This window comes from Oryctolagus cuniculus, unplaced genomic scaffold (assembly GCF_964237555.1).
Source record: "Oryctolagus cuniculus unplaced genomic scaffold, mOryCun1.1 SCAFFOLD_142, whole genome shotgun sequence".
NCBI lineage: Eukaryota > Metazoa > Chordata > Mammalia > Lagomorpha > Leporidae > Oryctolagus > Oryctolagus cuniculus.
Window position 1 is genome coordinate 96,385 of NW_027208297.1, and position 27,191 is coordinate 123,575.

At 41.2% G+C, this 27,191-nt stretch overlaps 1 protein-coding gene across 2 annotated transcripts; it reads right to left on the reverse strand.

The window, feature by feature from the left end:
* Window positions 1-1,042: 1,042 nt before the first annotated feature.
* Window positions 1,043-27,191, reverse strand: LOC103345491 (zinc finger protein 717). Of its 2 annotated transcripts, none has more exons than XR_011385983.1 (5): window positions 26,892-27,191; window positions 10,061-10,117; window positions 7,395-9,535; window positions 6,490-6,582; window positions 1,043-3,417 (listed from the first exon to the last, which is right to left on the reverse strand). XR_011385983.1 is itself a non-coding variant. In XM_008249894.4 (5 exons), the coding sequence occupies exons 2-5, from the start codon at window positions 10,094-10,096 to the stop codon at window positions 3,170-3,172; spliced, it is 504 nt and encodes a 167-aa protein (XP_008248116.2). In that variant the 5' UTR covers window positions 10,097-10,117; window positions 26,892-27,186; the 3' UTR covers window positions 1,043-3,169. The 2 variants fall into 2 exon arrangements, 1 of the variants encoding a protein (XP_008248116.2); XM_008249894.4 differs by having other exon boundaries at window positions 7,395-7,521; window positions 26,892-27,186.

Below are 27,191 nucleotides of genomic sequence, written 5' to 3' on the forward strand. Positions count from 1 at the left end.
TGACATTTCTTCCTTTTTTTAAAACAAATTACTTTATTTATTTGAAAGACAGTTACAGAGAGAGGTCTTCCATCCAGTGGTTCACTCCCCAGATGGACATATTGGCTGGAGCGATCCAAAGCCAGGAGCCAGGAGCTTCTTCTGGGTCTCCCACATGGGTGCAGGGGCCCAAGGACTAGGGCCATCTTCTACTGCTTTTCCAGGCCATAGCAGAGAGCTGGATCAGAAGAGGAGCAGCTGAGACTAGAACCAGTGCCCACATGGGATCCCAGAACTTCAGGTCAGGGCTTTAACCCCCTGCACCACAGCACTGGTCCTGACCTTTCTTTCTTATGGTAGTCTCTATTGTATGGGATGCAATTTCCAGCAAAAGGCTCTGTCACAATGGTTATATTGATTTTGGAAAAAAGTTCTTCACATTCATTATATTCTTAAGTTCTCTCCCTTGTTTGAACTACATCTGTTATGAGTTATTACTTCTGACAAAAGGCTTTCCTACATTTATTACAAGATTTCCACCATGTAATAAATTCTCTGATGTTACATTGTGTGATTTTGGTAGTTTTCCAATATTCATTCCATTCATAAGGTTTCTCCCCCATGTGAATTCTCTGTTTTATGAGGTGTTACTTAAGGATAAAGGCTTTTCCATATGCATTATATTCAAAGTGTTTTCCCCCTCTATGAATTAGATGATGTGCAATGAGGGCTGAATTATGGGAAAAAGCTTTCCAAGTCATTATGTTCAAAAAGTTTCTCTTCATGTGAATTTTTTCTTTTTTTGACAGGCAGAGTGGACAGTGAGACAGAGAGGAAGGTCTTCCTTTTGCCATTGGTTCACCCTCCAATGGCCACTGTGGCCAGCACACCATGCTGATCCAAAGGCAGGAGCCAGGTGGTTCTCCTGGTCTCCCATGGGGTGCAGGGCCCAAGTACTTGGGCCATCCTCCACTGCACTCCCTGGCCACAGCAAAGAGCTGGCCTGGAAGAGGGGCAACTGGGACAGAATCCAGCACCCCGACTGGGACTAGAACCTGGTGTGCTGGCGCCGCAGAGGATTAGCCTACTGAGCCACAGCACTGGCCTCTTCATGTGAATTTTCTAATAAATTCTGAGATGTGACTTATTGCCAAGAGCTTTTCTAGTTATTGCATTCATGAGATTTCTCCCCAGTGTGAATTTTCTGGTGTGATATGAGCTATGATCTATAACAAAAGGCTTTCCCACACTCATTGGATTCATAAGGTTTCTGCCCTGTGTGAATTCTGTTTTAATATGAGGTATAACTTATAGAAAAAGGCTTATAGAAAAAGGTAATTACATTTATAAGGATATTTCCCTGTGTGAATTCTCTGATGCATTTGGAGTTGGAACTTAAGACCAAAGGTTTTTCCACAGTCATTACACTCCTGAAGTTTCAACACTGTGTGCATTCTCTGGTGCATTATGAAGTTTGACTTTTGTCCAAAGGCTTTTCCAGTCATTGCATTCATAAAGTTTCTCTACTGTGTTAATTCTCTGATGCACAATGAGTGTTGACTTATGGCTAAATGCTTTTCCATAGTTACTATAATCATGAGTTTTCTACCCTCTGTGAATTCTCTGGTGTGATATGAGGCTTGTTTTTTGTCCAAAGGCTTTTCCAGCCATTACATTCATGAGGTTTCTGCCCTGTGTGAATTTGCAGATGTTTCATGAGGCCTAATTTATGACCAAAGGCTTTTCCACAGTCATTAAATTCATAGGGTTTCTCTCCTGTGTGAATTTGCTGATGTTTCATGTGGTCTTACTTTTGTCCAAAGGCTTTTCCAGTCATTGTGAGGTTTCTCCCCTGTGTGAATTTGCTGGTGTATGATGAGGTCTGACTTTCGTCCAAAGACTTTTCCACAGTCATTACATTTATGAGATTTCTCCCCTGTGAATTCGCTGGTGTATGATGAGGTCTGACTTTTGTCCAAAGGCTTTTCCACAGTCATTGCATTCATGAGGTTTCTCCCCTGTGTGAATTCGCTGATGTTTCATGAGGTATGACTTTTGTGCAAAGGCTTTTCTACAGTCATTACATTTATGAGGTTTCTTCCCAGTGTGAATTCTCTGGTGTACGATAAGGTGTGACTTTTGTGTAAAGGCTTTTCCACAGTCATTTCATTCATGAGGTTTCTCCCCTGTGTGAATTCGCTGATGTTTCATGAGGTATGACTTTCGTCCAAAGGCTTTTCCACAGTCACTACATTCATGAGGTTTCTCCCCTGTGTGAATTCGCTGGTGTATGATGAGGTGTGACTTACGCCCAAAGGCCTTTCCACAGTCATTACATTCATGAGGTTTCTCCCCTGTGTGAATTCACTGATGTTTCATGAGGTCTGACTTTTGTGCAAAGGCTTTTCTACAGTCATTACATTTATGAGGTTTCTCCCCAGTGTGAAATCTCTGGTGTACAATGATGACTGACTTCCACAGAAAGCCTTTTCCACAATGATGGCATTTATAAAGTTTCTCCCCTGTGTGAATTCTCTGATGGTTTATGACAAGTGACTTTTGTGTAGAGGTTTCTCCACAGTCATTACATTCAAGAGGTTTCTCTCCTGTGTGAATTTGCTGATTATTTATGAGGTGTGACTTTTGTGTAAAGACTTTTCCAGTCATTACATTCATGTGGTTTCTCCCTTGTGTGAATTCTCTCATGCATTATGAGCTTTGACTTTTGTCCAAAAGCTTTTCCATAGTCATTACATTCATAAGGTGAATTAAAATTGAGTGATTTTCCACAAGGTTTACATGTGTAGAGTTTTTCCCTTGTATTTAGTCTCTGATTTATTGCAAGATGTGACTGGTGAATGACAGGTTCAACATACATAATGTACTTATAAAATTTCTTTCTTGTGTGAGTTTGTTGATGTATATTGAGGCTAGAATTGTCATGGATAGCTTTTTCTATTTGAGTTGCTTTTCTAAAAGTTGAAAAAGCTTGTATTACAGTTGACTTATTAGAGTATTCTGCCATATGAACCCTCTCAGATTTACAGAACATCTTTCTTGTGAAGACTTTTGCTTCTCCAGTGGGTCCAATTGGCTGCTTCATGATGTGAATCTTGTCATGCTGACCAAGAGACTCACAGAACTGGAGAGAATTTCCAGGTATCTTAGTGTTATCAAATTTTTCTCCAGCCTATAGTTGATCAGGCCCACTGAGGCTATACACATTGTGACATTTATTGCATTCCTCAGGCTTCAATCCTGAATAGGTTCTCTTTTTAATGATCAGTGTTGGAATATGGCTTGAATTTAAACTAAGTGTTTTTCTTAATTCAAATCTCTTGAGAGCTGATGCCTTGTTATTTTTCATAAAATCCTGATTCAGATTTTTGTCCTGACTTTCCTGGTTGATCCTAAGCAGGTCATCTCTTTTCATGCCCACTGAAATGAGAAAAAGCAATCATGTCACTGAATCACATGTAACTGTTTCTCCTGGCATACTCATATAAAGGAAATGAAGTTACTTGTTATCCAAGTGGCATAAGATTTTCACAAAATCAGTACGAGGTACTTATTTATGACCATTATATAGCATAGCTTTTCTCCTTAATACATTAATATATTAAATTGCACCATGAGGTTTCCCAATATTCAAACATGATCCTTTTTACCATGGGAATTTTTCAAGTATGGTAGAATGACTTTTGTGCTATGATGTGTGGGATGCCTGCATCTCAAAACAGTGTCAGTTTGAGCACTGGCTACTCTGCTTTCAGTACAGCTCTCTGCCTATGTAAACTGGGAGGAAGTAGATAATGGTTCATGTGCCTGGGAACCTGTGAGACACCAGGGAAAACTAGATGAATTCTAGAGTTTCGGCTTCAGACTAGTTAGACCTAAGTGTTGCAGGCATCTGGGTAGTGAGCTAATAGAGGACCTCTTTCTCTCCTTTCACTATCACTCTGCTTTCACAAAGTTGAAATAACTGAAAGATTTTAAAGAATGGACAGACATTTAATAAAAATATTCACGCACTACCTAGCAACCAGTTTTTTTCCTGTCCTTTTTCTCCAGTTCATTTTTATAAAAATTGTGGGTTTTGTACTTCTGATATTTCAACCATAAACATGAAAAAGTTTTACTGATCATTTACTTGCAGGTGAAGAAGTGTGAAATGTGCCTGTAGTTTAAGCAGGACAACATTTAAGGAGTAGGATTTGAATCTATGATTGTCTCATGTTCAATCTTCCTAGGTAAACATCATTTGTGGGAATTTTCAAATGAAAAACTACTTTGTCTCTACTCTATGACAGCTTCCACAAATTCCTAAGGACGCCGGACACCTTCACCTTCTCAGAAATACAACAGGTAGAGAAAGTCCTAATATACCACCTTAAACACTCCCAATCAGTTTGAAGAATTTGATTTTTCAAACCAGGATGTGTTTTATCTTCTTCGAAAAGTGTTTTCTAGCTCATTTTGAAATCATCAGTGCTGGTTACCTCCTCTCAATTCTTTCTATAAACATTCTTGTGTGATAATTTGAATTTCTGGAGGCGTTTGATCAGCTGCCTCTTATTTTCACAGAAAGCTTAATTTCCTATGCCTTTCTTATCTTTTTGTTTGCTTGTTTTTCAATGATACTGAAAAATAAGAGAGAAATCATACTTCAAACTCCACCCTTCAAGAAATCGGAGCCATTCAACATAAACCTTGGGTCTCAAAATCTCATTACTTCCTTGGTGGGTCCAGGATCACTTATTTTCATGTTTTATACATGTTTATGCTTAGTTTATGATTTCTTTTTTTTCAAAGATTTACTTTATTTATTTGAAAGCTAGAATTATGGAGAGAGATAGAGACAGAGAGAAGTCTTCCATCTGCTGCTTCACTCCCCCTATGGACACAACAACCAATGCTGGGCCAAAATGAATCCAGGAGCCAAGAGTTTCTTTCATGTCTCCCACATGGGTGCAGGGGGCCAAGGACTTTGGCCAACCTCTGCTCCTTTCTCAGGTGCATTAGCAGAGAGCTGGATTAGAAGAGGACCAGCTGAACTTGAACTGGCACCCATATATGATGCTAGTACTGCAGGCTGCAACTTTAACACACTACACCACAGTGTCATTCCTACCTTCATAATGTCTGATGTCAGAGCACAGAGGCTTACTCATGACCATCTCTTTCTTTTTTAAAAGATTTATTTATTTATTTGAAAGTCAGAGTTACACAGAAAGAGGACAGGCAAAGAAAGAGTAAGGTCTTCTATCCAATGGTTCACTCCCCATTTGGCCACAATGGCTGGAACTGTGCTGATCTGAAGCCAGGAGCCAGGAGCTGCTTCTGGGTCTCCCTCAGGTGCAGGGGTCCAAGGACTTGGAGCATCTTCTATTACTTTCCCAGGCCATAGCAGAGAGCTGGATTGGAAGTGGAGCAACTGGGTCTTGAAATGGCGCCCATATGGGAAGCCGGCACTTCAGGCCAGGGTGTGAACCCACTATGCCACAGTGCTGGCCCCAAGACCATCTTTTAGCATTTACTTATTTACTTACTTGAGAATCAGAGATAGAAAGAGAGACAAAGAGAGAATGAAACAGAGGTTTGCCAGCTATAGGCTCACTCCTCAAATGTTTCAACAAACTATAATTTTCTTATTTATGAGAGGCACAGAGAAAAAAAAGAAAGAGACTAACAGAGAGTTCACATTTATTGATTCAGTCCTCAGCAAGTTCTGTGCCTGGGCAAAATCATGAATGGGAACTCAATCTGAGCAATGAGTTAGAAATAAGTTTCTGGGGGCTGGCATTGTGGCATAGCAGGTAAAGCCACCACCTGTAGTGCCAACATCACTTATGGGCACCAGTTTGAGTCCTAACTGCTCCACTTCTGATCCAGCACTCTGCTATGGCCTGGGAAAGCAGTAGAAGATGGCCCAATCCTTGGGTCCCTGTACTCACTTTAGAGACCTGCAAGAAGCTCCTGGCTCCTGGCTTCAGATTGGTGCAGCTCCAGCCATTACAGCCAATTGGGAAGTGAACCAGTGGATGGAAGACCTCTCTCTCTCTCTGTCTTATTCTCTCTGTCTCTCCTTCTTCTCTCTATCAAATAAATAAATAAATCTTTCAAAAAGACAGAAAGAAACATTAATCTTAAAAAAAATAAGTATCTGTATGTTGCCTAATTAACAAGCACTAAGGAACTAATAAGTGCATGAAGGAAAAGGTATGAAAGTGTAGAGAAGGACAAGTTAGAATTTGGGGAATGTATCAAACCTAGATAAAAGCCTTAATAACATCAGAAAATGATTGGATTTTTTTTTAATCAAAGAACATCTTCACTAAGAACAAAAGTTAGAATGATACTGGTATCTCTAAACACTCTAGAATGCCTGTGGCTGATGCACAAAACCAGCTGTCATCAGGAGTAAGACTTCTGAAAAATTCATGGAAAGAGCACCAGTCAACATTTGCACACTATCTGCTTGGTCTCCCTGTCCCTTATGTGCAGACTGACCTGGAAGGCTTGGATTCAGGCATTCTTCCACCACCCATGGCTCTGCTCCTTGCTTCAACTTGAAGATCAAGTCAGGTTTGGTACTGCAGTGCCCTATTTATGGAAACAATGTGAGATTGTGAAATCACTATCTTGGATTATTTAAAGGACTACAGCTTGGTCCAAGAGCTATGCAACAAATCTTCCAATTTGAATCTTTTGTTGGATGGTAGATATTCAGATTATTCATGGAATCAAATTCTGTGTGTGTGTGTGTGTGTGTGTGTGTGTGTTGGTTTAAATTTATTTTTTTCAACTTTTATTTAATCAATATAAATATAAATTTAAATATATTTATATTTATAAACATAAAATATAAATATAAATTTCCAAGGTACAGCTTTTGGATTACAGTGGCTCTTTTCCCCTATGTTCCCTCCCACATGCAACCCTCCCATCTCCCGCTCCCTCTCCCATTACATTGACATGAAGATTCATTTTCAATTATCTTTATATACAACAGAAAATCAATTTAGCATATATTAAGTAAAGATTTCAACAGTTTGCACCTGCACAGAAACACAAAGTGTAAAGTATTGTTTGAGTACTAGTTACAGCATTAATTCACATTGTACAACATGTTAAGGACAGAGATCCTACATGGGCAGTAAGTGCACAGTGACTCCTGTTGTTGACTTAACAATTGACACTCTTTTTATGGCTTCAGTAATCACCCTAGGCTCTTGTCATGAATTCCCAAGGCTTTGGAATATGGAAGCCTTTTGAGTTTGCCAACTCTGATCTTATTTAGACAAGTCATGGACTCAAATTCTATACCTGTGCAATATTAAACATTATAAAATATTCCTTTATTTGTCAAATAGCAAGAAAATGTTATCACTGGGCATGTGATGGTTGTTGCTCACCCAAGGAGAACAGGTTGCTGTAGGTCTCCAGCATCACATCTCTGTACAGGATTTTCTGAGCATTGTTCATTTTCTGCCATTCCTCCCAGGTAAAGTACACAGCTAGGTCTTCAAATGCTATCATTACCTGTTACATTACACTTCCAGTCAACATGTTAACTCTGTCACAAAACAAACACTGACAATTGCGTGTGGATATGAAGGAAAAAAGGAAGGATATGGTTTCACATTAGACTTGTTGAGTGTTTAGAAAGCCACACAGAAGCATTCAACAGAGTCAAACCCATGATCTACAGGCTGTGAAAAATGCCCAAGCTGGAGGAAAACAGGAGTTTCAAATCACAAAGGCCACATCTGTCAAGGGGAATTGCACAGCAGGCTAGAAGAGGGGCAATACAGACTCTTGAATGGGCAATGTTAAGGGAAGTATGTAGAATCATTGAGGAAAAAAAGGCAAGAAACCATCAGTGAAACTATTATGGGAATAAACAGAAAATAATTTCCAGGAAAACACCATGCATATCACTTCCAATATGTCAGAGAAAAAAAATATACTAAAAGACAGGGCAGACATTTAGCTTAGTGTTTATGATGCCACCTTGGAGTGCCTATGTTGGATTTCCAATGCCAGCTTCAGTTTTTAGCTCCCAGATAATGCAGACCTGGGGAAACAGTGGTGATGTCACCTATGAAGGAGGCCTAGATTCCATTTCTCAATCCGGGCTTCAGTCCTGCCCCAACTCTGTTTGGTATTGTTATTTAGGGAGTGAATGAATGTGTCAAAGCTCTCTCTGTCTCAGTCCATCAACTTCTTTCTCTATCAAGCTAATAAATATTTTTAAGTAAGAGAGAAAATATGGGTAAGAAAGAACACAAATTAGCTTTTGCTCTTGTCTGTGATTATTCTACTGATAAACATTTGAAATAACATTATACATAATTAAAGTGAAAACAATGGAATTACTTGCCCAAAACATTCAAATGATAAACACTTGAAATAATATTATACATAATTAAAGGAAAAGCAATGGAATTATTTCCCAAAAAGAAAACCTGGGAATGTCTGCAGTACAATCTGCACTTGTGACTCACTGAGAAAAATGCTTAGAGATTTGTTTAAGAACCTGTAATAGTCACCAGAATTGTGATGCAGCAGGCTCAGCCTCCACCATCACTGCTGGCATCCCATGTAAACAGAGGATTTGAGTCCTGGCTGCTCCACTTCCAATCCAGCTCCCTGCTAATCTGACTGAAAGACCAGTTGGAGATGGCCTGAGTATTTGGACCCTTCCTCCAATGTGGAAGACCTAGATGGAGTCTAGGCTCCTGGCTTTGGTCTGGCCCAGTCTCAAACATTGTGGGCATTTGGGGAATGAAACAGTAGATGGAAGATATCTCTTTCTGTCTCTCTGTCTCTCCCAATCTCTGTAACTCTGCCTCTCAAATAAATAAATAAATCTTAAAAAAAATAAGAGATTCTCCAGCAGATTCCTTCTCCCACATATTCCTTATCCTATTCCTGAATGCAATTCAGCTTCTCAAAGGTATTAAGGACTCCATTACTCTAACAATTCAAAAACAAACTTAACTGATTTGTGTTTTAGCACTCGGTAACTCTTCCTCTTGCAGAATGCTAAGTGTTTACTTCATAGATAGCACTAAAACACTGCTCAGTACATCTTCTATGTGATAATAAAGACTGTTTCAGACATCATGACCCCAAAAATGTAGCATATTGTGCTTAGTTTCAACTCAATTCATGTAACAAATATAGATTTTGCTATAGCAACAGAAAGAGACCAAACTGCAATATTGTAGATGACAGTAATGTTTCATAATCATGCCAAATTCATAATTCATTTCTGTATATTCCATGAGAACAAATTTTATGTTTATTTTTCCATTTTAAATTTTTTTAAAGATTTACTTATTTATTTGAAAGTCAAGAGTTACACAGAGAGAGGAGAGGCAGAAAGAAAGAGGTCTTCCATCCACTGGTTCAGTCCCCAATTGGCCGCCATGGCTGGAGCTGCACCAATCTGAAGCCAGGAACCAGGAGCTTCTTCCAGGTCTCCCACATGGATGCAGGGGACCAAGGGCCTGGGCCATCTTCCACTGCTTTCCCAGGCCATAGTATAGAGCTGAAACAGAAGTGGAGCAGCCGGGTCTCAAACCGGCACCCATATTGGATGCTGATGCTTGAGATCAGGGAGTTAACCCACTGAACCATAGAGCTGGCCCATATTTTTCCACTTTAATTAACTAGTATATTGGGGCTGGCACTGTGGCATAGTGGATAAAGCCGCTGCCTGCAGTGCTGGCATCCCATATTAGTGCCACTTCAAGTCCCGGTGGCTCACTTCCAATCCAGCTCTCTGCTATGGCCTGGGAAAACAGTAGAAAATGACCTAAGTCCTTGGGCCCCTGCACCCGTGTGGGAAACCTAGAAGAAGCTCTTCACTTCTGGCTATGGATCAGTGCAACTCCAGCCATTGTGGCAAACTGGGGAGTGAACCAGCAGATGGATGACTCTCTCTCTCTCCCTCTGCCTCTCTGTAATTCTAACTTTCAAATAAATAAACAAATCTAAAAAAATAAATAAACTAACATTAAACACCTAAAATGAGTACTGACAAGCTGGGGAATAATTAAAAAAAAATACTTACAGGTGATATATTAATTTTCTTTCCTCTTAGAAACATGTGGAGGACACAGAATCATACCTGAGAAGATGAATGGAAGGAGTTCAAAGAAAACTCTGGAGGACAACTCTGTGGCATAATGGGTAAAGCTGCTGCCTGCAATGCCAGCATTCCACATGGGTACTGGCTTGAGACCTGGCTGCTCAATGTACAATCTAGCTTTCTGCTATGTCCTGAGAAAGCAGTGGAACATGGTCCAAGTCCTTGGGCCACTGCACCTGCATGGGAGACCCAGAAGCTCTTGGGTCTTGGCTTTGGATTTGCTCAGCTCTGGCCTTTGCAGTAATTTGGAGGGTGAGCCAGCAGATGGAATACCTTCTCTCTCTCTCTCTCTCTGCAACTCTTTCAATAAATGAAATCTTAAAAAAAAAACCCTCTGGTTTCCTTCTGCACTGAACAATGTAAAAAAGGAATATGATAGAATGAATAAAGAATAATGAATACATTAACCAAGGAAATATCAGCTTCACTGTGGAGGAATAAACCTGTAAAAATGGAAATATACAGGAAAATGCACCCACCTATATTAAGTGGCAGAGATTAAGCAGAAGTTATCATTGGTTTAATGAAAGCATTATCTACAAATTTTGTAAAATAATAATGTAAAAGTAAAAAGAAAATTTAAGAGTGTTCAAATAAATGAGGTTATCAAAGAGATAAACATTATGTTGTATTACAGTTTATACTAAAGAAAGTTATTTATTTTGGACATTATTTGTCTTTTAACACAAATGTACCACACAGGATTCTATATTAAGAACACTAACACTTCTTGTTTACTTACATCTGAAATTCTATAGAAAGCATGCAACTTATAGTTTCAAATTTTTTTGGCCAAAAATGCATTGAAACAAATACATATAATGTATATAAAATGCAGTGCACTTTACCAGTAATGATTCCAAGTAGCACCTTTCCCTGTATTCATCCCTTCACAAAACCCTGGATTGGGGCTGGCACTGTGGCCTAGTGGGTAAAGCTGCCACCTGCAGCACGGGCATTGGGCACTGGTTCAAATCCCAGCTGCTCCACTTCTGATTCAGCTCTCTGCTATGGCCTGGGAAAGCAGCAGAAAATGGCACAAGTCCTTGGGCCCCTGCACCCATGTGGGAGACACAGAAGAAGCTCCTGGTTCCTGGATTTGGATTGGGACAACTCTGGCCATTGCAGCCAACTGGGGAGAGCACCAGTGGATGGAAAACCTCTTTCTTTCTGCCTCTCCCTCTCTCTGTGTGTAACTATTTCAAATAAATAAAACTTTAAAAAAAAAAAAAGACCCTGAATTTCACCATTTCACTTGACTTACCCCCATGAGATATCAGTAAATGTAACAGAAATAGACAATTTGTTAAAAGATTTATTTATCTGAAAGAATTACACACAGAGAGAAGGAGAGGCAGAGAGAGAGAGAGAGAGTGAGGGAGGGAGGAAGAGAGGTCTTTGAACCACTAGTTCATTCCCCAGATGGCTGCAGTGGCTCGAGCTGTGTAGATCCAAATATAGGAGCCAAGAGCTTCTTCCAGGTCTCCCACATAGGAGCAGGGGCCCAAGGACTTGAGCCATCTTCTACTGCTTTTCCAGGCCATAGCAAAGAGCTGGATCAGAAGTGGAGCAGCTGAGTCTTGAACTGGCACCCATATCGGATGCTGGCACTGCAGGCGGTGGCTTTACCTGCTATGCCACAGCACCAGCCCCAGAAATAGATGATTTGTAAAGTGTTTGCCTTCTCAGATTTTCTTTTTTTGACAGTTATCTTCTGAAAAACCATGGGGCCTTCCGGTTGAAGAGATAGTATGTAGCCAAGATTCACCGCAAACCCCAGACACTTAAATGAAGCCTCAATCATTTCCCCAAATGACTAAACTCATTTCCGCTCCCAGACTGATCATAGGAACTGCCCAGCTGAGCCAAGCCCATAAAACAGAGTCAGAACTGCAAATCAAATGGTTATTTGTTAAGCCATTGTGTTTTCTGATTTGTCCTACATCAAATGCTGATACATACCATTAAGTATGCAGAAAGTTGAATTACATGCAAACAATTCATACAACCTCAAATCCATAAAACAGGGCCAGCATTGTCACATAGCAATTAAACCTGTCATCTGCAATACAAGCATCCCATATGAGCACTGGTTCATGTTCTGGCTGTTCTGCTTTTGATCCAGCTTCCTGCTGATGGCCTGAGAAAAGCAATGAAAGATGATCCAAATACTCGGGCAAATGCTACCAATGTGGGAGACCCAGATGAAGATCTTGTTCCTGGCCTCATTCTGTCCCAGCCCTGCTCAATGCAGCCATTTGTGATGTGAACAAGCAGAAGGAAGATCTCTCTGGGTCTCTCTTCTATATACAAGATTTTCAAATAAATTTTTAAAAAACTTAGAAAAAAAGCTCCTATAAACACAATCTTTACCTATCAATTAGACCTTAGGAAAGCTGCTGACACACACAAAAAAAAGTCCTGGGATTCATACATATATATTATCTGGAGATCATAAGGTTGTTCTTCACTATATGGTCATTGTGTTCTTTTGGTTTATATTTTAAGAAGCTTATTATCACATGAATCTGATTTAATATAATTTTACTATTCCAGAAAGCAGGATAAAGGTTCACAGTAATTTTCTGTAGCTGCATGTATACTGCATATTGTTCAAAAAGAAATTACTTAAAGGGGGAAAATTTTTATGATATGCTTTTTGTTTTTTTTTTTAAAGATTTATTTATTTATTTGAAAGTCAAAGTTACACAGAGAGAGTATAGAGCATAGAGCATAGGCAGAGAGAGAGAGAGGTCTTCCATCTGATGGTTCACTCCGCAATTGGCTGCAACAGCCAGAGCTGCACCAATCCGAAGCCAGGAGCCAGGTGCTTCTTCCAGGTCTCCCACATGGGTGCAGGGCCCCAAGGACTTGAGCCATCTTCTACTGCTTTCCCAGATCATAGCAAAGAGATGGATCAGAAGTGGAGCAGCCATCTTGAACCCATGCCCATATGGGAGGCAGGTGCTTCAGGCCAGGGCATTAACACACTGTGCCACAGCACCAGCCTCATGATATGCTTTTTGAAGTCACACACTCCAAACATAGCATTAGTAGCAAAAGGGAAGACATGCTCAGGGAAGTTTTCTAAAGCAGTACTATTTGAACTGGTAACAGTTTCTGAAACAGATCTGAAAAATAAATGATTTTTAATTAAGTGTGGCAAGACAGAGAACATTAGACAGAAGTTAGGGTGCTGGGTATTTACAAATCATGTGACACTACACAAACCACTTTTCTCCGGAAATAAAATTTGTTTCATCTTTTTTACAGAGATCCTGGAAAAACTTCCTTGAGCTACCAGGAAGAAGTCAGGGGGTAGTAGCATAGCCCAGGTTCTAAGTATATGACAGACTAGGTTTCACAGACCCCTATTTCTAGAGATCCTGGTAGTGGAATGAAGTAATGGGCATGTGGTAGGAAGCAATGAAGATAGTGACTCTCAGATAGGAGAGGTTATCCCTCTACCCCAGGCTGCACCCTTAAGACCACTGTCTTTCTAATCTATTCACAGCTGTCTTTTGAATGCTGGTCCAGAACTTCTAGTACCACCAAGTCTTAAAAACTAATGGATGAGATAAGTTGATATCATGTACATCTTGTTCACTCTGGTCAGTATGATCTGTAACTGCTTGGACCATGCAACTAGTATCTTTACTTTTCAATGATTTCTTGTCTGTGCTCTGAGCCTTAGGTGTTGTCTCAGAGAGCATTAAGTTGTATTCTGTGAGAAAAAATTCCTATTTCTGGAGCTGCCTTCTTCAAATACCATAACAACTACTAAATTCCAAAGGAAAAGGGACTGTCCCCCAGTACCCAAACTTCCATGTCCCCAGAAACTAGGTATTGTGTAAGTTCTGTAACCTTGAATGAGTAGTACTGGGCAGGCTATACAATGAAGGAAACCAGAAACTTCACTTGAAGAAGATATACCAGAAACCCCATAAATACAATTGCAACACAGTGTAAGTCAGGCTGCACACATCTCACAGTAAGGACATTTCACTAGTATTACTGCTACACTCATCTCAGAAATGAGTAAATAGTGGCAGAGGTGCAACCTACGTTCAACTCATATACAATTCAGCTCAAATGGTGTGAACACCCATCTCCACCCCACAGCCATCTTGTATGAGACCAGTTGTCTACAGAAATTTTAGAACCCCTTTCTGTATACCTGGAGGCCCACTGGTCTTCTGTCAGACACATCATCTTTTTTTTTTTTAAGGATTTATTTTTATTTATTTGACAGGATACCAAGAAATGGAAAAATCTTCCATGCTCATGGATTGGAAGAATCAATATCATCAAAATGTCCATTCTCCCAAAAGCAATTTATACATTCAATGCAATACCAATCAAGATTCCGAAGACCTTCTTCTCAGATCTGGAAAAAATGATGCTGAAATTCATATGGAGACACAGGAGACCTCAAATAGCTAAAGCAATCTTGTAGAACAAAAACAAAGCTGGAGGCATCACAATACCAGATTTCAGGACATACTACAGGGCAGTTGTAATCAAAACAGCATGGTACTGGTACAGAAACAGATGGATAGACCAATGGAACAGAATAGAAACACCAGAAATCAATCCAAACCTCTACAGCCAACTCATATTTGATCAAGGATCCAAAACCAATCCCTGCAGTAAGGACAGTCTATTCAATAAACGCTGCTGGGAAAACTGGATTTCCACATGCAGAATCATGAAGCAAGACCCCTACCTTTCACCTTACACAAAAATTCAATCAACATGGATCAAAGACTTAAATCTACGACCTGACACCATCAAATTATTAGAGAGCATTTGAAAACCCTGCAAGATATAGGTACTGGCAATGACTTCTTGGAAAACACCCCAGAAGCACAGGCAGTCAAAGCCAAAATCAACTATTGGGATTGCATCAAATTGAGAAGTTTCTGTACTGCAAAAGAAACAGTCAGGAGAATTAAGAGACAACCGACAGAATGGGAAAAAATATTTGCAAACTATGCAACAGATAAAGGGTTAATAACCAGAATCTACAAAGAGATCAAAAAACTCCACAAAAACAAAACAAACAACCCACTTAAGAGATGGGCCAAGGACCTCAATAGACATTTTTCAAAAGAGGAAATCCAAATGGCCAACAGGCACATGAAAAAATGTTCAAGGTCACTAGCAATCAGGGAAATGCAAATCAAAACCACAATGAGGTTTCACCTCACCCCGGTTAGAATGGCTCACATTCAGAAATCTACCAACAACAGATGCTGCCGAGGATGTGGGGAAAAAGGGACACTAACCCACTGTTGGTGGGAATGCAAACTGGTCAAGCCACTATGGAAGTCAGTCTGGAGATTCCTCAGAAACCTGAATATAACCCTACCATTCAACCCAGCCATCCCACTCCTTGGAATCTACCCAAAGGAAATTAAATTGGCAAACAAAAAAGCTGTCTGCACATTATTGTTAATTGCAGCACAATTCACAATAGCTAATACCTGGAACCAACCTAAATGCCCATCAACAGTAGACTGGATAAAGAAATTATGGGACATGTACTCTATAGAATACTATACAGCAGTCAAAAACAATGAAACCTGGTCATTTGCAACAAGATGGAGAAATTTGGAAAACATCATGCTGAGTGAATTGAGCAAGTCCCAAAGGGACAAATATCATATGTTCTCCCTGATTGGTGACTACTAACTGAATACCAAGGGGGAAACTTGTTGAAATGAAATGGACACTATAAGAAACAGTGACCTGATCAGCTCTTGTCCTGACGGTTGATGTACAATGTAATACTTTATCCATTTTAGTATTTTTTTTTGTTCTAGTACCATTGGGTGAACTCTGTAATTAACACACAATTATTCTTAGGTGTTTAAATACCAATGCCATCTCACTAGTCCCAGTGATCAATTTCTGTTCACAATTGATCATAATGATAGGACTAAGAGCCAAAGGGATCACATAAACAAGACTAGTGTCTGCACATACTAGCTGATAGAATAAAAAAAGGGGGAGAGCAATCCAACATGGAAAGTGAGATACACAGCAGGGTATTTCTGGATAGGATTCCTGTCTTTGAATCAATATCTCATGATTTTTATTCATTTTTCCTTCTTTGAAATTGGGGTAGGAGTAGGCAAAAACATGCATGAAAGAAAGGAAAAAAAGCTTAAAGTACTAGATTGTAAAGTAGGAACAAATGAACAGGAAGGTTGGAAGTGAAGGGGTAAAAACTAGGTTAGGGAAAAAAGCCAGCGTACTAAACCCTTAAAAAGAGAAAGGAAGAAAGGAGGAGGAAATAGAGAAGTATGGTTATGTTCTTCTGGAATTAAATTCTTATGCAATCTGTTCTCTTTGTATTAATAAAAATAAAAATATTTATCAATTGAAAATTCATTCCTTTATTGAATCACTACTGCCTCATTCCAACACTCTATAAAAACAGAATCCAAAGGCAGGCATGGGTTGCAGGGTGGGGCACAGTGCAAGTGGCAGTGACAGCCCAATTTCTCTAATATCAAATTCTGCACCACAACTTCTAATCCAGCAAAGTTCTACACATCACCCAGAATCAATTTCATAAAATAAACCACTTAGGGTGAAAGCTCAGAGAAAATAAATGTCCCCATTATTCTTTGCCTGTGAAGCACTCATAAAAATTAGCATGCTGCTAAAGAAAATGAGATGATGGCCAAGCTAGGTATAAAGAACACAGGAATGCAAAGTCAGGAGGCAGTTTGGTGTTTTATGAGCACCCAAAGTGAACTGCAGATGACGGAAGGGGATGCATTATAGAATGGGAGCTAAGTAGGTTGCCCAGCTAACAGTGATGACCAAGCCTTTAACCTGAGATTGATAAGTATTTGTGAAGTGCACTCATTTGAGTTCTACCTATAACAACAGTAATTACTTTTTCCTTAGGACTCAAGGCAAAACACATTTTTTCCCCAATTTTTATGTTTTTCATTTTATTTGAAAGGTAGGGGAAGATGGAGAGGGAGAGAGATTTCTTCCATTTTCTGGTACATCCCCAAATACTCACAACAGCAGGCAATGTTCAGCCTGAAGCCAGGATCCTGGAACTCTATCCAGGCCTGGGTGAGTTCAGTTGATTCTGAGGACACACAGTCTTCAGTGACACCTGTCTTTATAAAGACACAGCTCAATACAAAATAAAGCTCCCTACTCAGGACTTTTGAGATCCAAGGGAAAACATTCAAGTATTTTGAAGATGAATGCAAAACAGAAATCTGGAGACTTCTATGAGCCAATAAGTTCCCTGCCTACCTGAGAATCAGCCTGGTCACCAGGGAGATCAAGGGAAGAGGACCAAGCAAAGCCACTTGGGACCTGTGCCCAGAATCTTATCTCTTGAGTGAGCATAAAGGCAGCCCAGTCATTGGTCATTGGCAGTTTTGGACCACCTTAATCTTGAAGTGGGTATACAAACTAGTCAACTCCAATTTGGGCTAAGTTATCAGACTGGGAGTCTGGTCAAAGATTGTCACCCATTAAGGAATCTGGACACAGGAATGGCCAAAAAAGAACCATTAGGAGATGCACACAATAGGAGTCAGAGAACTAAGTGGGTAATAAATGCACAGATCCTAGACCAAGGCAACAGACAATGCCAACCTTCTCTTTTGTTGTAAAATTTTCTTATTTTATCTTAAAGGCCTTGAGAAACAGATCTGTAGACATCTCATGTGTAAGACAAACATGGATCATTCATAATTGGCCTATAAATATTAGCATTCTTTCCCTGATCAATGAGCCTCAGGAACTAGCTCAGGGAGGGGCAAATAAAGGGAATCACTTGAGTCTCATTTCTAGGGAAGTATACATGAACTGCTTCTTACAAAACATTTCTCCAATTTTCCAGGAGAAATACATCAACTCTGAAAAGGCTACTTTTTTTTTTTTCTTCCATAGAGTCCAATACCTGTCTTGGGAATCACCTGTGATGTGAAATAGATGGATAAGAAAGCCAATTGGAATCAGCTACTAGAAGACAAGATACTTTACCCAAGTAACTATATTTCACTCTACAGAAAAATGCAAACTGAATCACAAAGAACTCCAGTGGATCAATCCCCTGGTTTAAGCAAAGGGCATATTTGTATTACTCCATATATGCAGGCCTCTTTCTGTTGTACTCTCATGTGGACTATCTGCGTAGGGACACAGAGTGAGGGGGAGGCTGCAGCAGTAAAAATGGTCAATGTTTCAATTATAAAACTGATTTTTAGTTATCACAAATTCAGTCATAAAAATTCTGCTCTAAGCAAGACACACACAAAGCCAAGCTCATCCCTTTCTCAACAAATATTTAATGCTAACTGCATATTTAAGAGTATACTCTTGCATTTAATTACAGTACTTCTCTACATCTTATTTTTTAAGATTTTATTTATTTGAGAGGTAGAATTATAGACAGTGAGAGGAAGAGACAGAGATAACCAGATCTGCTGGTTCACTCCCCAAATGGCTATAACACGTGGAGCTGCATTGATCTGAAGCCAGGAGCCAGGAGCTTCTTCTCTGTCCCCTCCTTGGGTACAGGGACATAAGCACTTGAGCCATCTTCTACTGTTTTCCCAGGTCATAGTCATAGCTGAGAGCTGGATCAGAAGAGGAGCAGCTGGGACTAGAATTGGTGCCCATATGGGGTACCAGTGCCACAGGCAGAGGATTAAACTATAGTACCAGTCCCTCTACATCTTATAAGCACATCTTATTTGTAAGAAAAAAACTGGAAAGTGAGTCAAGTATATCACAAATTATGTTAGAAATTATCTCTAATTTAAAAAAAAAAAGGAAAACCCTATAATAGACATCTGCACAAATGACCTTTGTCCTATTATTTTATCCTTTGGAATACTTTTCAAGATTTCTTCTGGCCTTCTCACCTTCCTTTGTTCCTCATACCCTTTCAAAATCATTGCCTCTCTGTCCCTGCAGCTCTCTCCGTTTGGAAGTAGTCTTGTGGACTGTCAATCATTATTTCAAAATGTTTTGTATCAAGGGCCTGAATGGCCTTCTAATATCCCTTAAATATATATTTCCATAAAACAGACAATAGAGGATCTGGTACTGTGTCCTAGCAAGAAAAGCTGCTGCCTGCATTGCCGGCATCCCATACGGGTGCTGCTTTGAGTCTCGACTGCTCCATTTCTGATCCAGCTCTCTTCTAAGGTCTGGGGAAGCAGTAGAAGATGGTCCAAGTCCTTGGGCCCCTCCACCCATGTGGGATAACTGGAAGAATCTCCTGGCTCTTGGCTTCAGTTTGGCATAGCTTCAGCCATTGCAGCCTACTGGGGAGTAAAACAGAAGATGGAAGGTCTTTCTCCCTCCCTCTCTCTCTCTGCCTCTGCTTCTCTCTAACTCTTCCTTTCAAATAAAAATAATAATAATAAAAATACAGTAGAGCATACTGGGAAATCCATTGCCTGTAATGCTGGTATTCCATATTGTGCATGAGCTCATGTCCCACCTGCTCTACTTCTGATCCAGCTCCTTCATGTGCCTAGGAAAGCTGCAAAGGATGGTGCCTGTGCTCCTACTCCCACATGGGAAATGTGGAAGAAGATACTGGCTCCTGACTTTAATCCAGTCCAACCCCAGTTGTTGCGGCCACTAGGGGTGTGAAACAGTGGATAAATGATTTATGTCTCTCTCTTTATAACTCTGCCTTTCACATAAATATTTTTAATTTTTAAAAAAATTTAACAAATAGCCCTAAATATCCTGACTTATCTTGACATGTACAGGAGCCAAGAAAGTTGCAGCTGACTTTATGTGGTGCCTCCTCAATCTGTTCTATAAGAAAAAAATATTTGTTTCTTTTGCTATCCAAGCACTCAAATCCAAAAGAAATAATACTACCCAGTACAGCTCTGTTTAAGGCTGCTCCTGCACTGAAGAAAAGTAAAGGAGCAAGGGGCCCCAACTCTGTGGCAGGGTGGCAGTCCCCTCCTCACTCTGCATCTGAGTTTCTGGTCAGAGATGGAGACAAAGGCAACTCCAGATACTGCAGTGGTACACAAACAGCCTCAATCACAGACACACCTTGTGTGTGTGCAACAGAAGGAGAGCATGGAGCACTATGTAAGAGAGGAATACATTGAACAAAAGAAGGAAAGGATGTGAATGGACATAGCTAAGAATTTCCCCACTCTGCTGATCATGATCTCAAGGATGTCCAGGCCAGAATTCCATTTCGCTTTGGAAAACCCACTCCATGAAGTTTTCTCCACCTAGGTGTATTCTTCTGTGAGGAATCTGTCTTCCTGTGAGATGGCACCACCACAGACTGAAAACCAGTCAAAAAGCAGAGTGATGGCTTTAATTCTCAGAGGTGAATGGACAACCACATCTATGAATTCTGCCTTGAAAAATAAGCTTCCTTCTGCTCTAGGAATCTGATGTAGGTTTGGGCTAAAATGAGAAACACAGAGACCAGTTGGGTCTGTTAGGTGAGAAGAAAGGAAGCTTGATTTCCAGTTGTTACTTTGTAGCATGTTAGTTTTGAGAGGATTTCATTTTCCACTTCTACTTGAAGAAATGGAAAGGTAGAACCAGTGCCAGCCTAACACACGGCAGCTTTAGCCACTGATGACATCACAGCTTGCTGCCCAAAAGTGACAGCCAAAATAACTCAACAAACGAGAACCAAAATAAAACAGAAGAGTCTAACATAATACCAACAGTTGTTCAGCAGATATCACCAAGATCTTGACAGACAAGTCATCAGAAGGATAAAGGGTGGGGCTGGCTTTGTGGCACAGTGGATTAAGCCACCACCAAATAAAATGCTGGGATCCAATGTGTGTCCACCCTTTAAAGATGATTTACTTATTTGAAAGTCAGTTTTGGGGGCCAGTGCTGTGGCACAGCTGGTTGAGGCCCTGGCCTGCATCCCATATGGTCCCTGGTCCAGGTCTTGGCTGCTCCACATCCAATCCAGCTCCCTGCTAATGTGCTTTGGAAAGTGGCACAGTATGGCCCAAGTCCTTGGTACCTTATATCCACATGGGAGACCTGGAAGAAGCTACTGGCTCTTGACTTCATAATAGCTCATATCTGGCCACTGTGGCCATTTGGGGAGTGAGCCAGCAGATTGAAGACCTCTATCTGTCTCTACCTTTGTCAGTAACTCTGTCAATTAAATAAAATAAATCTTTAAAAAATCAGAGGTATGGAGAGGACAGTCAGATGGGGTGGCATTGTGGATTAGCATAAAGCTGCTGCCTGCAATGCTGGCATCTCATAGAGGCACCAGTTCATGTCTTGGCTGCTCCAATTCTGATCCAGCTCTCTGCTAGTGGCCTTGGAAAAGAAGATGGTCTGATACTTGGGTCCCTGCCACCCATGTGGGAGACCTGGATGAAGCTCTTGGTGCCTGACTTGGGCCTGGCCCAGTCCTGGTCATTGCAGCCATCTAGGGAGTAGACCAGCATATTGAAAATCTCTTCTTATTTTCTCCCTTCCTCAATCTCTGCCTTGCAAATAAATAAATAAAAGCTAAAAAGGAGAGATCTTCCATCTGAGATGGCTGCAATGGCCAGGGCTGAAGCACACAGAAACCAGGAGCCAGGCACTTCATCTGGGTCTCCCACATGGGTTACAATGGCCCAAACACTTGAGTCATCCTCTATTGCTTTTCTCGGGCCATTAGCAGGGAGCTCGATTAGAAGTGGAGCAAATGGGACATGAACAGCTGCCCATATGGGAAGCTGGCATTGCAGATGGTGGCCTTCCCCATTGTGCCAAAATGCCAGCCTCATGAGTGCCAGTTTGAGTCACAGCTGCTCCACTTCTGATCCAGCTCCCTGCTAATGCAACTGAGGAAGCAGAAACAGATGGCACAAGTACTTGGGTCCTTGCACCAACATGGGACACTTGGTTGGACTTCCAGACTGGGCCAGCATTATTCATTGCAGTCTCTTGAGTGAACCAGCAGACACAAGATCCCCATCCTTCTGTCTCTGCCTCTTTCTCTGTAACACTGCCTTTAAAATAAAATTTTTCAATCTTAAAACAAATAAAGAGAAAGGGTGAGACAGTAGCCACAGTAAAGTAACAGAGCAAAGCTACAATTGTGCTGTCCCTCAGCAGCCTTCTGCCTTAAGTGGGAAGTCTCTGGCTTGTAGACACTGACATAAAAGACACATTCACAACATATTTCAAAACAAAAGATGAGAGGTTTACAAGGCATATTGATTTTATGATGACTTTCATTCAAAAGGTACACTGGGTTTAGATATAAGTCTTTTGTGCAGCCAAGTTAACCCAGTGTCTAATTCAAAGAGACGTACTGAGGAAGATGTGCTGCCAGGGGAGAGAGTTGCAATGTTCCATTGTTCTTCTAGTATCATAAAGATAATGAAAAGGGCTACTCATGTCCATGGTTATAAGGAGGATAGAAGCACAAAAATTTCAGAAGGGGGGAGCAAATTTCAAATATAGTTATTTTAAGAAAATAAAATGAAGTAAATTTCAGAATATAATGTTAAGTAGAAAAACACTATCAGTTCATCAGTTCTCACAGGGATCCAGGAAAACTGCCCTGCCTACCCATAGACCAAATGTTTCAAAACACATTTTCTGATTAAATTCATTCAGAAGATTGCAGGACTCAGCACTCTGTCTCCAAGTGCCAAATGGAGGTTTAGTTTCCACTATGGGCAGATGTAGCCCATCCAAACACTCAGAACATGAGAAAAACTTTTCCATAAGAATGAACATGAGGCCGGCGCCTCGGCTCACTAGGCTAATCCTCCGCTTAGCGGCGCCGGCACACCGGGTTCTAGTCCCGGTTGGGGCGCCGGATTCTGTCCCGGTTGCCCCTCTTCCAGGCCAGCTCTCTGCTGTGGCCAGGGAGTGCAGTGGAGGATGGCCCAGGTGCTTGGGCCCTGCACCCCATGGGAGACCAGGAAAAGCACCTGGCTCCTGGCTCCTGCCATCGGATCAGCGCGGTGCGCGGGCCGCAGCGCGCCGGCCGCGGCAGCCATTGGAGGGTGAACCAACGGCAAAGGAAGACCTTTCTCTCTGTCTCTCTCTCTCACTGTCCACTCTGCCTGTCAAAAAAAAAAAAAAAAAGAATGAACATGAAATATGCAGTCACACAGAATAACTGTACTTAGTGCTCAAGGTGAACCCCAGGATAAGCACCCAGAAAACCTGTTAGGTCTTGGGACCAGCACCATGGTGGAGCATGCAAAAATTTATTTATTTAAAAGGCAGAGTTACAGAGAGGCAGAGGCACAGAGAGAGATCTTCCATGCACTGATTCACTCCCCAAATGGCTACAATGGCCAGAGCTGGATCTATCCAAAGACAGGAACCAGAAGCTTCTGTCAGGTCTCCCATGCAGGTGCAGAACCCAAGAACTTGGGCCATCTTCCACTGCTTTCCCAGGCCATGGCAGAAAGCTGGATCTCTAACCAGCACCCATATGGGATGTCAGCACTGTCAGTGGTGGCCTCACCTGCCACACCAAAGTGCCAGTCCCCAAATTAAATCTATCTTAAAAAGCATTTTAAATGAGGGATGGGAGTTTGTTTATCAAAGCAAGGATAACATAACTACTAATACTTATTAACTTCAAAAATATAGAAATTCAATGAAACTCAAATATAACCAAAATCATCAACTACTACAAATTATTATCTTTATATTGAGAGTCATATTATAAAAAATTTAACCCCTCCCCCTATTTTGAAAAAATGCATATGGGGCTGGTGTAGTAGGTTAAGCAGCCCCTTGCAGGGCCATCACTGCACATGGGCACTGGTCCAAGACCTGGCTGCTCCATTTCCAATCTAGTTCCATGTTAATTCACCTGGGAAAGCAGAGGATGATTGCTCACATGTTTGGGCCTCTGCAATCAAGTATGAAAACCAGAAGAAGCTCCTAGCTCCTGGGTTCACCTGGCCAAGCTCAAGCCATTGTGACTATTTGAGGAATGAACCAATGGATGGAAGACCTCTCTCTGTCTTTCCATCTCTCTGTAAATCTGCCTATCAAGTAAATAAAATTAATCTTAAAAAAAAAACCTAAACAAAGTATTTTGGTTATTCCCTCATACAAAGAAAGCTCAGATAAACTGTAGATGAATCCTCCTGGCTTGATGCAATTCAGGAGGAGGATTGCCTTCTGCCACCCTGTGGTAGACATCAGTGAAAGTTATTAATGGGAAGATGAATAGACACCATCAGACTGCTTCCTTAAAGACATCACTGCTATATTACCAGATTATGTCTCTCATATGAAACATGTCTCTCCTAAAAATTTTAAAGAACTTGCCAGAAACTTATAGCGGAGCAGGGAATGATGTGCCAAGAACAGTCAGTCTGAGTAGTCTAGGAATCCTGTTGTTGGCTGTTGTCAAGTTCGTATGAATATACACACAACATAGTTACTGAGAAAGTGTCTTACAGTTGTTTCCTGGGTGTGAAGCAGCTCTTTTCAGCAGAAACACATAACTGCTTGTCCACTCACAAGCACTTTAATAGAGAGTACATGGGAAAAAAGGTCAAAAACACACTGGGTTTGACAGGAAGAATGCTGTTACCCTAGCAACCTCTATCCAGGATTCACTTCCTATTTTTACTTCCTAGATAACCTTACTATGATGCTAAATGAGTTTCACAGATTAGTAATCTGGTGACAACAGGATTCTAACAGAACCTATGAATCACTCAGTTAATCAAGTGAAAACTTCATTATACTGAAAGTCTACAGCAATAGTTTTTAGGGCCACATCTCTCTTTTCTTAAAAAGATGTTTTATTAATTTATTTGAGAGGTAGAGTTACAGATACTGAGAGGGATAGATAGAGAGAAAGGCCTTCCTTCTGCTGGTTCACCCCCAGATGGCCAAAATGGCCAGAAGAGCTTAACTGCTTTAAAGCCAGGAGCCAGGAGCTTCTTCTGGGTCTCCCATATGGGTGCAGAGGCTAAGCACATGGGTCATCTATTGCCTTCCCAGGCCATTGTAGAGAGCTGGGTCAGAGGAGAAGCAACTGAGACTCAAACCAGTGCCCATATGGGATGCTGGCTCCACAGGCAGAGGATTAACCTACTATGCCACAGTGCTAGCCCAAAGCCACATCTTTTACCCTACCATGTGGGCATCTCTTTCTTCCTTACCCTCCTCACATTAATACCTTGAACGAAGGCTTCCACAGACCACAGTAATTATAAAAATCTATCACTAATATCCTCCAATGTTGCAAGTGTCATGGGGTTAAACACAGAACCCAGAATAAAAAAAATAACTTGAAGCTGGTACTGTAGCCAATCAGGTAAAACCATATGGGTGCCAGTTTGAGACCTGGCTGCTCCACTTCTGATCCAGCTCTCTGCTATGGCCTGGGAAAGCAGTGGAAGATGGCTCAAGTGCTTGATCCCCTGTACCTGTGTGGGAGACCTGGAAGAAGCTCTTGGCTCCTGACTTCAGATCCAAGCAGTTCTGGCCATTATGACTTTTCTGTATTTATGTTTTCGTAGCTCTCCACTTTATGAAAACCCATATTAATGTAGCTCATTATTGACTCATGCGATAGACTTGCATTAATTTCAGTTCACTTTTCACTTTGCAAAGGGATTAGCAGCAGGTAATAATGGTTGACATCCCTAATAACATAACAAGGGTTGAAGACAGAAGTTGAAAAGCAGGAAAATAAATCAGCTACATTTCCATGGCCTCAAGCTCCAGATTGAAAGAGTCTGTTAATTATACACGGAAGAGAGATCAATCCACAAAGCTACTGCACAACCTTCACGGGCTGCTGGGAAAGTCAGCCAGACACATAGCAGCCCAGCTGTCAAATGTGTCTTTGGGGTCCAGCATGGGGGCCAGGAGCCAGATCCTACTTTGTTTTTTTTTTTTTTTTAATTTTCAATTATCTTTATATACAGAAGATCAATTTAGCATATATTAAGTAAAGATTTCCACAGTTTACACCCACACAGAAACACAAAGTGTAAAATACTATTTGAGTACTAGTTATAGCATTAATTAAACACCTAAGAGTAATTGTGTATTAATTACAGAGTTCAACCAATAGTTTTAAGTATAACATAAAAAATACTAAAAGGGTAAAGTATTAAGTTCTTTTTTTCTTTTTTTTTGTTTGTTATATAGTTTTTTTTTTATTTAATAAATGTGAATTTACAAAGTGCAACTTGTGTATTGTTGTGGCTTCCCCCCCAAACCTCCCTCCCTCCCATGGCCCTCCCCTCTCCCACTCCCTCTCCCATCCTGACATTCGAGTTTCATTTTCAATTACCTTCATATACTGAAGATCAACTTAGCATATACTAAGCAAGGCCAAATCCTACTTTGAAGGCCACCGAGCCCTGCTCAGCTGGAACTATGATGGGATATAGCAGGAGGCCCACCTGGAAGGCATTCTTTGACCCACCCTAAGTGAGAACAGGGCTGATTTAAATATAGAGAATGGGACTCCTTCCTTCAGAGTGCTCTCAACTGCCCTGCTTGTGCCGTTCCTCCTCCAGTGTACTTTAAGGAGAATTTGAGCGAGGCAGCCCGTGGGACTGGCTGAGGGTCGGGAGACTGGGAAGTGGTGGTGGGAGACACAACACCTGGGCTCCAGCCTTGACTCTAGCGGAGAAGCTCCCAGGATCACTGAGAAGCAAGTAATAGAGGTCTGGGAGCCGCCACCCACCATTGCACCCTCCCCTCTCCCACACACGCATAGATGCCCCTTCCTGTTATCCATACTTGCCGTGGAAAATCTCAGGAGCACGTCCCCTTTCTTCAGGACACCTGGAGAGCAAAGCGGAGAGTGTGGGACAGGAGAAGTCGCTGGAACTTGGGGCCCACGGTGGCAGATGCAGAGGCACAGAAGCAGCGGGCGGCAGGTCTGGGGTGTGTGCTCCCGAACCGCCTGCAATTGCACTTGCAGAGCAAGACTCCCCAGGGAATGTGGGAGAAGGAGCAGCACGGCCTCTCAGAGACCTCTCTGATCGGTAAATGAACTTCTTTTCCCAGCCCCGAGCCACAGGGAAAGGCACGCATGCGCACG

What these genes read in the sequence shown, in the direction of transcription:
- LOC103345491 (XM_008249894.4), bottom strand. Translation starts at nt 10,096, where the DNA reads ATGTTTCTAAGAGGAAAGAAAATTAATATATCACCT. An exon ending in CAGCAACCTGTTCTCCTTGG is followed by an intron (nt 6,583 to 7,394) that starts GTGAGCAACAAC and finishes TTCCATAAATAG; the next exon opens with GGCACTGCAGTACCAAACCT. An exon ending in CCTGAATCCAAGCCTTCCAG is followed by an intron (nt 3,418 to 6,489) that starts GTCAGTCTGCAC and finishes TTCTCATTTCAG; the next exon opens with TGGGCATGAAAAGAGATGAC.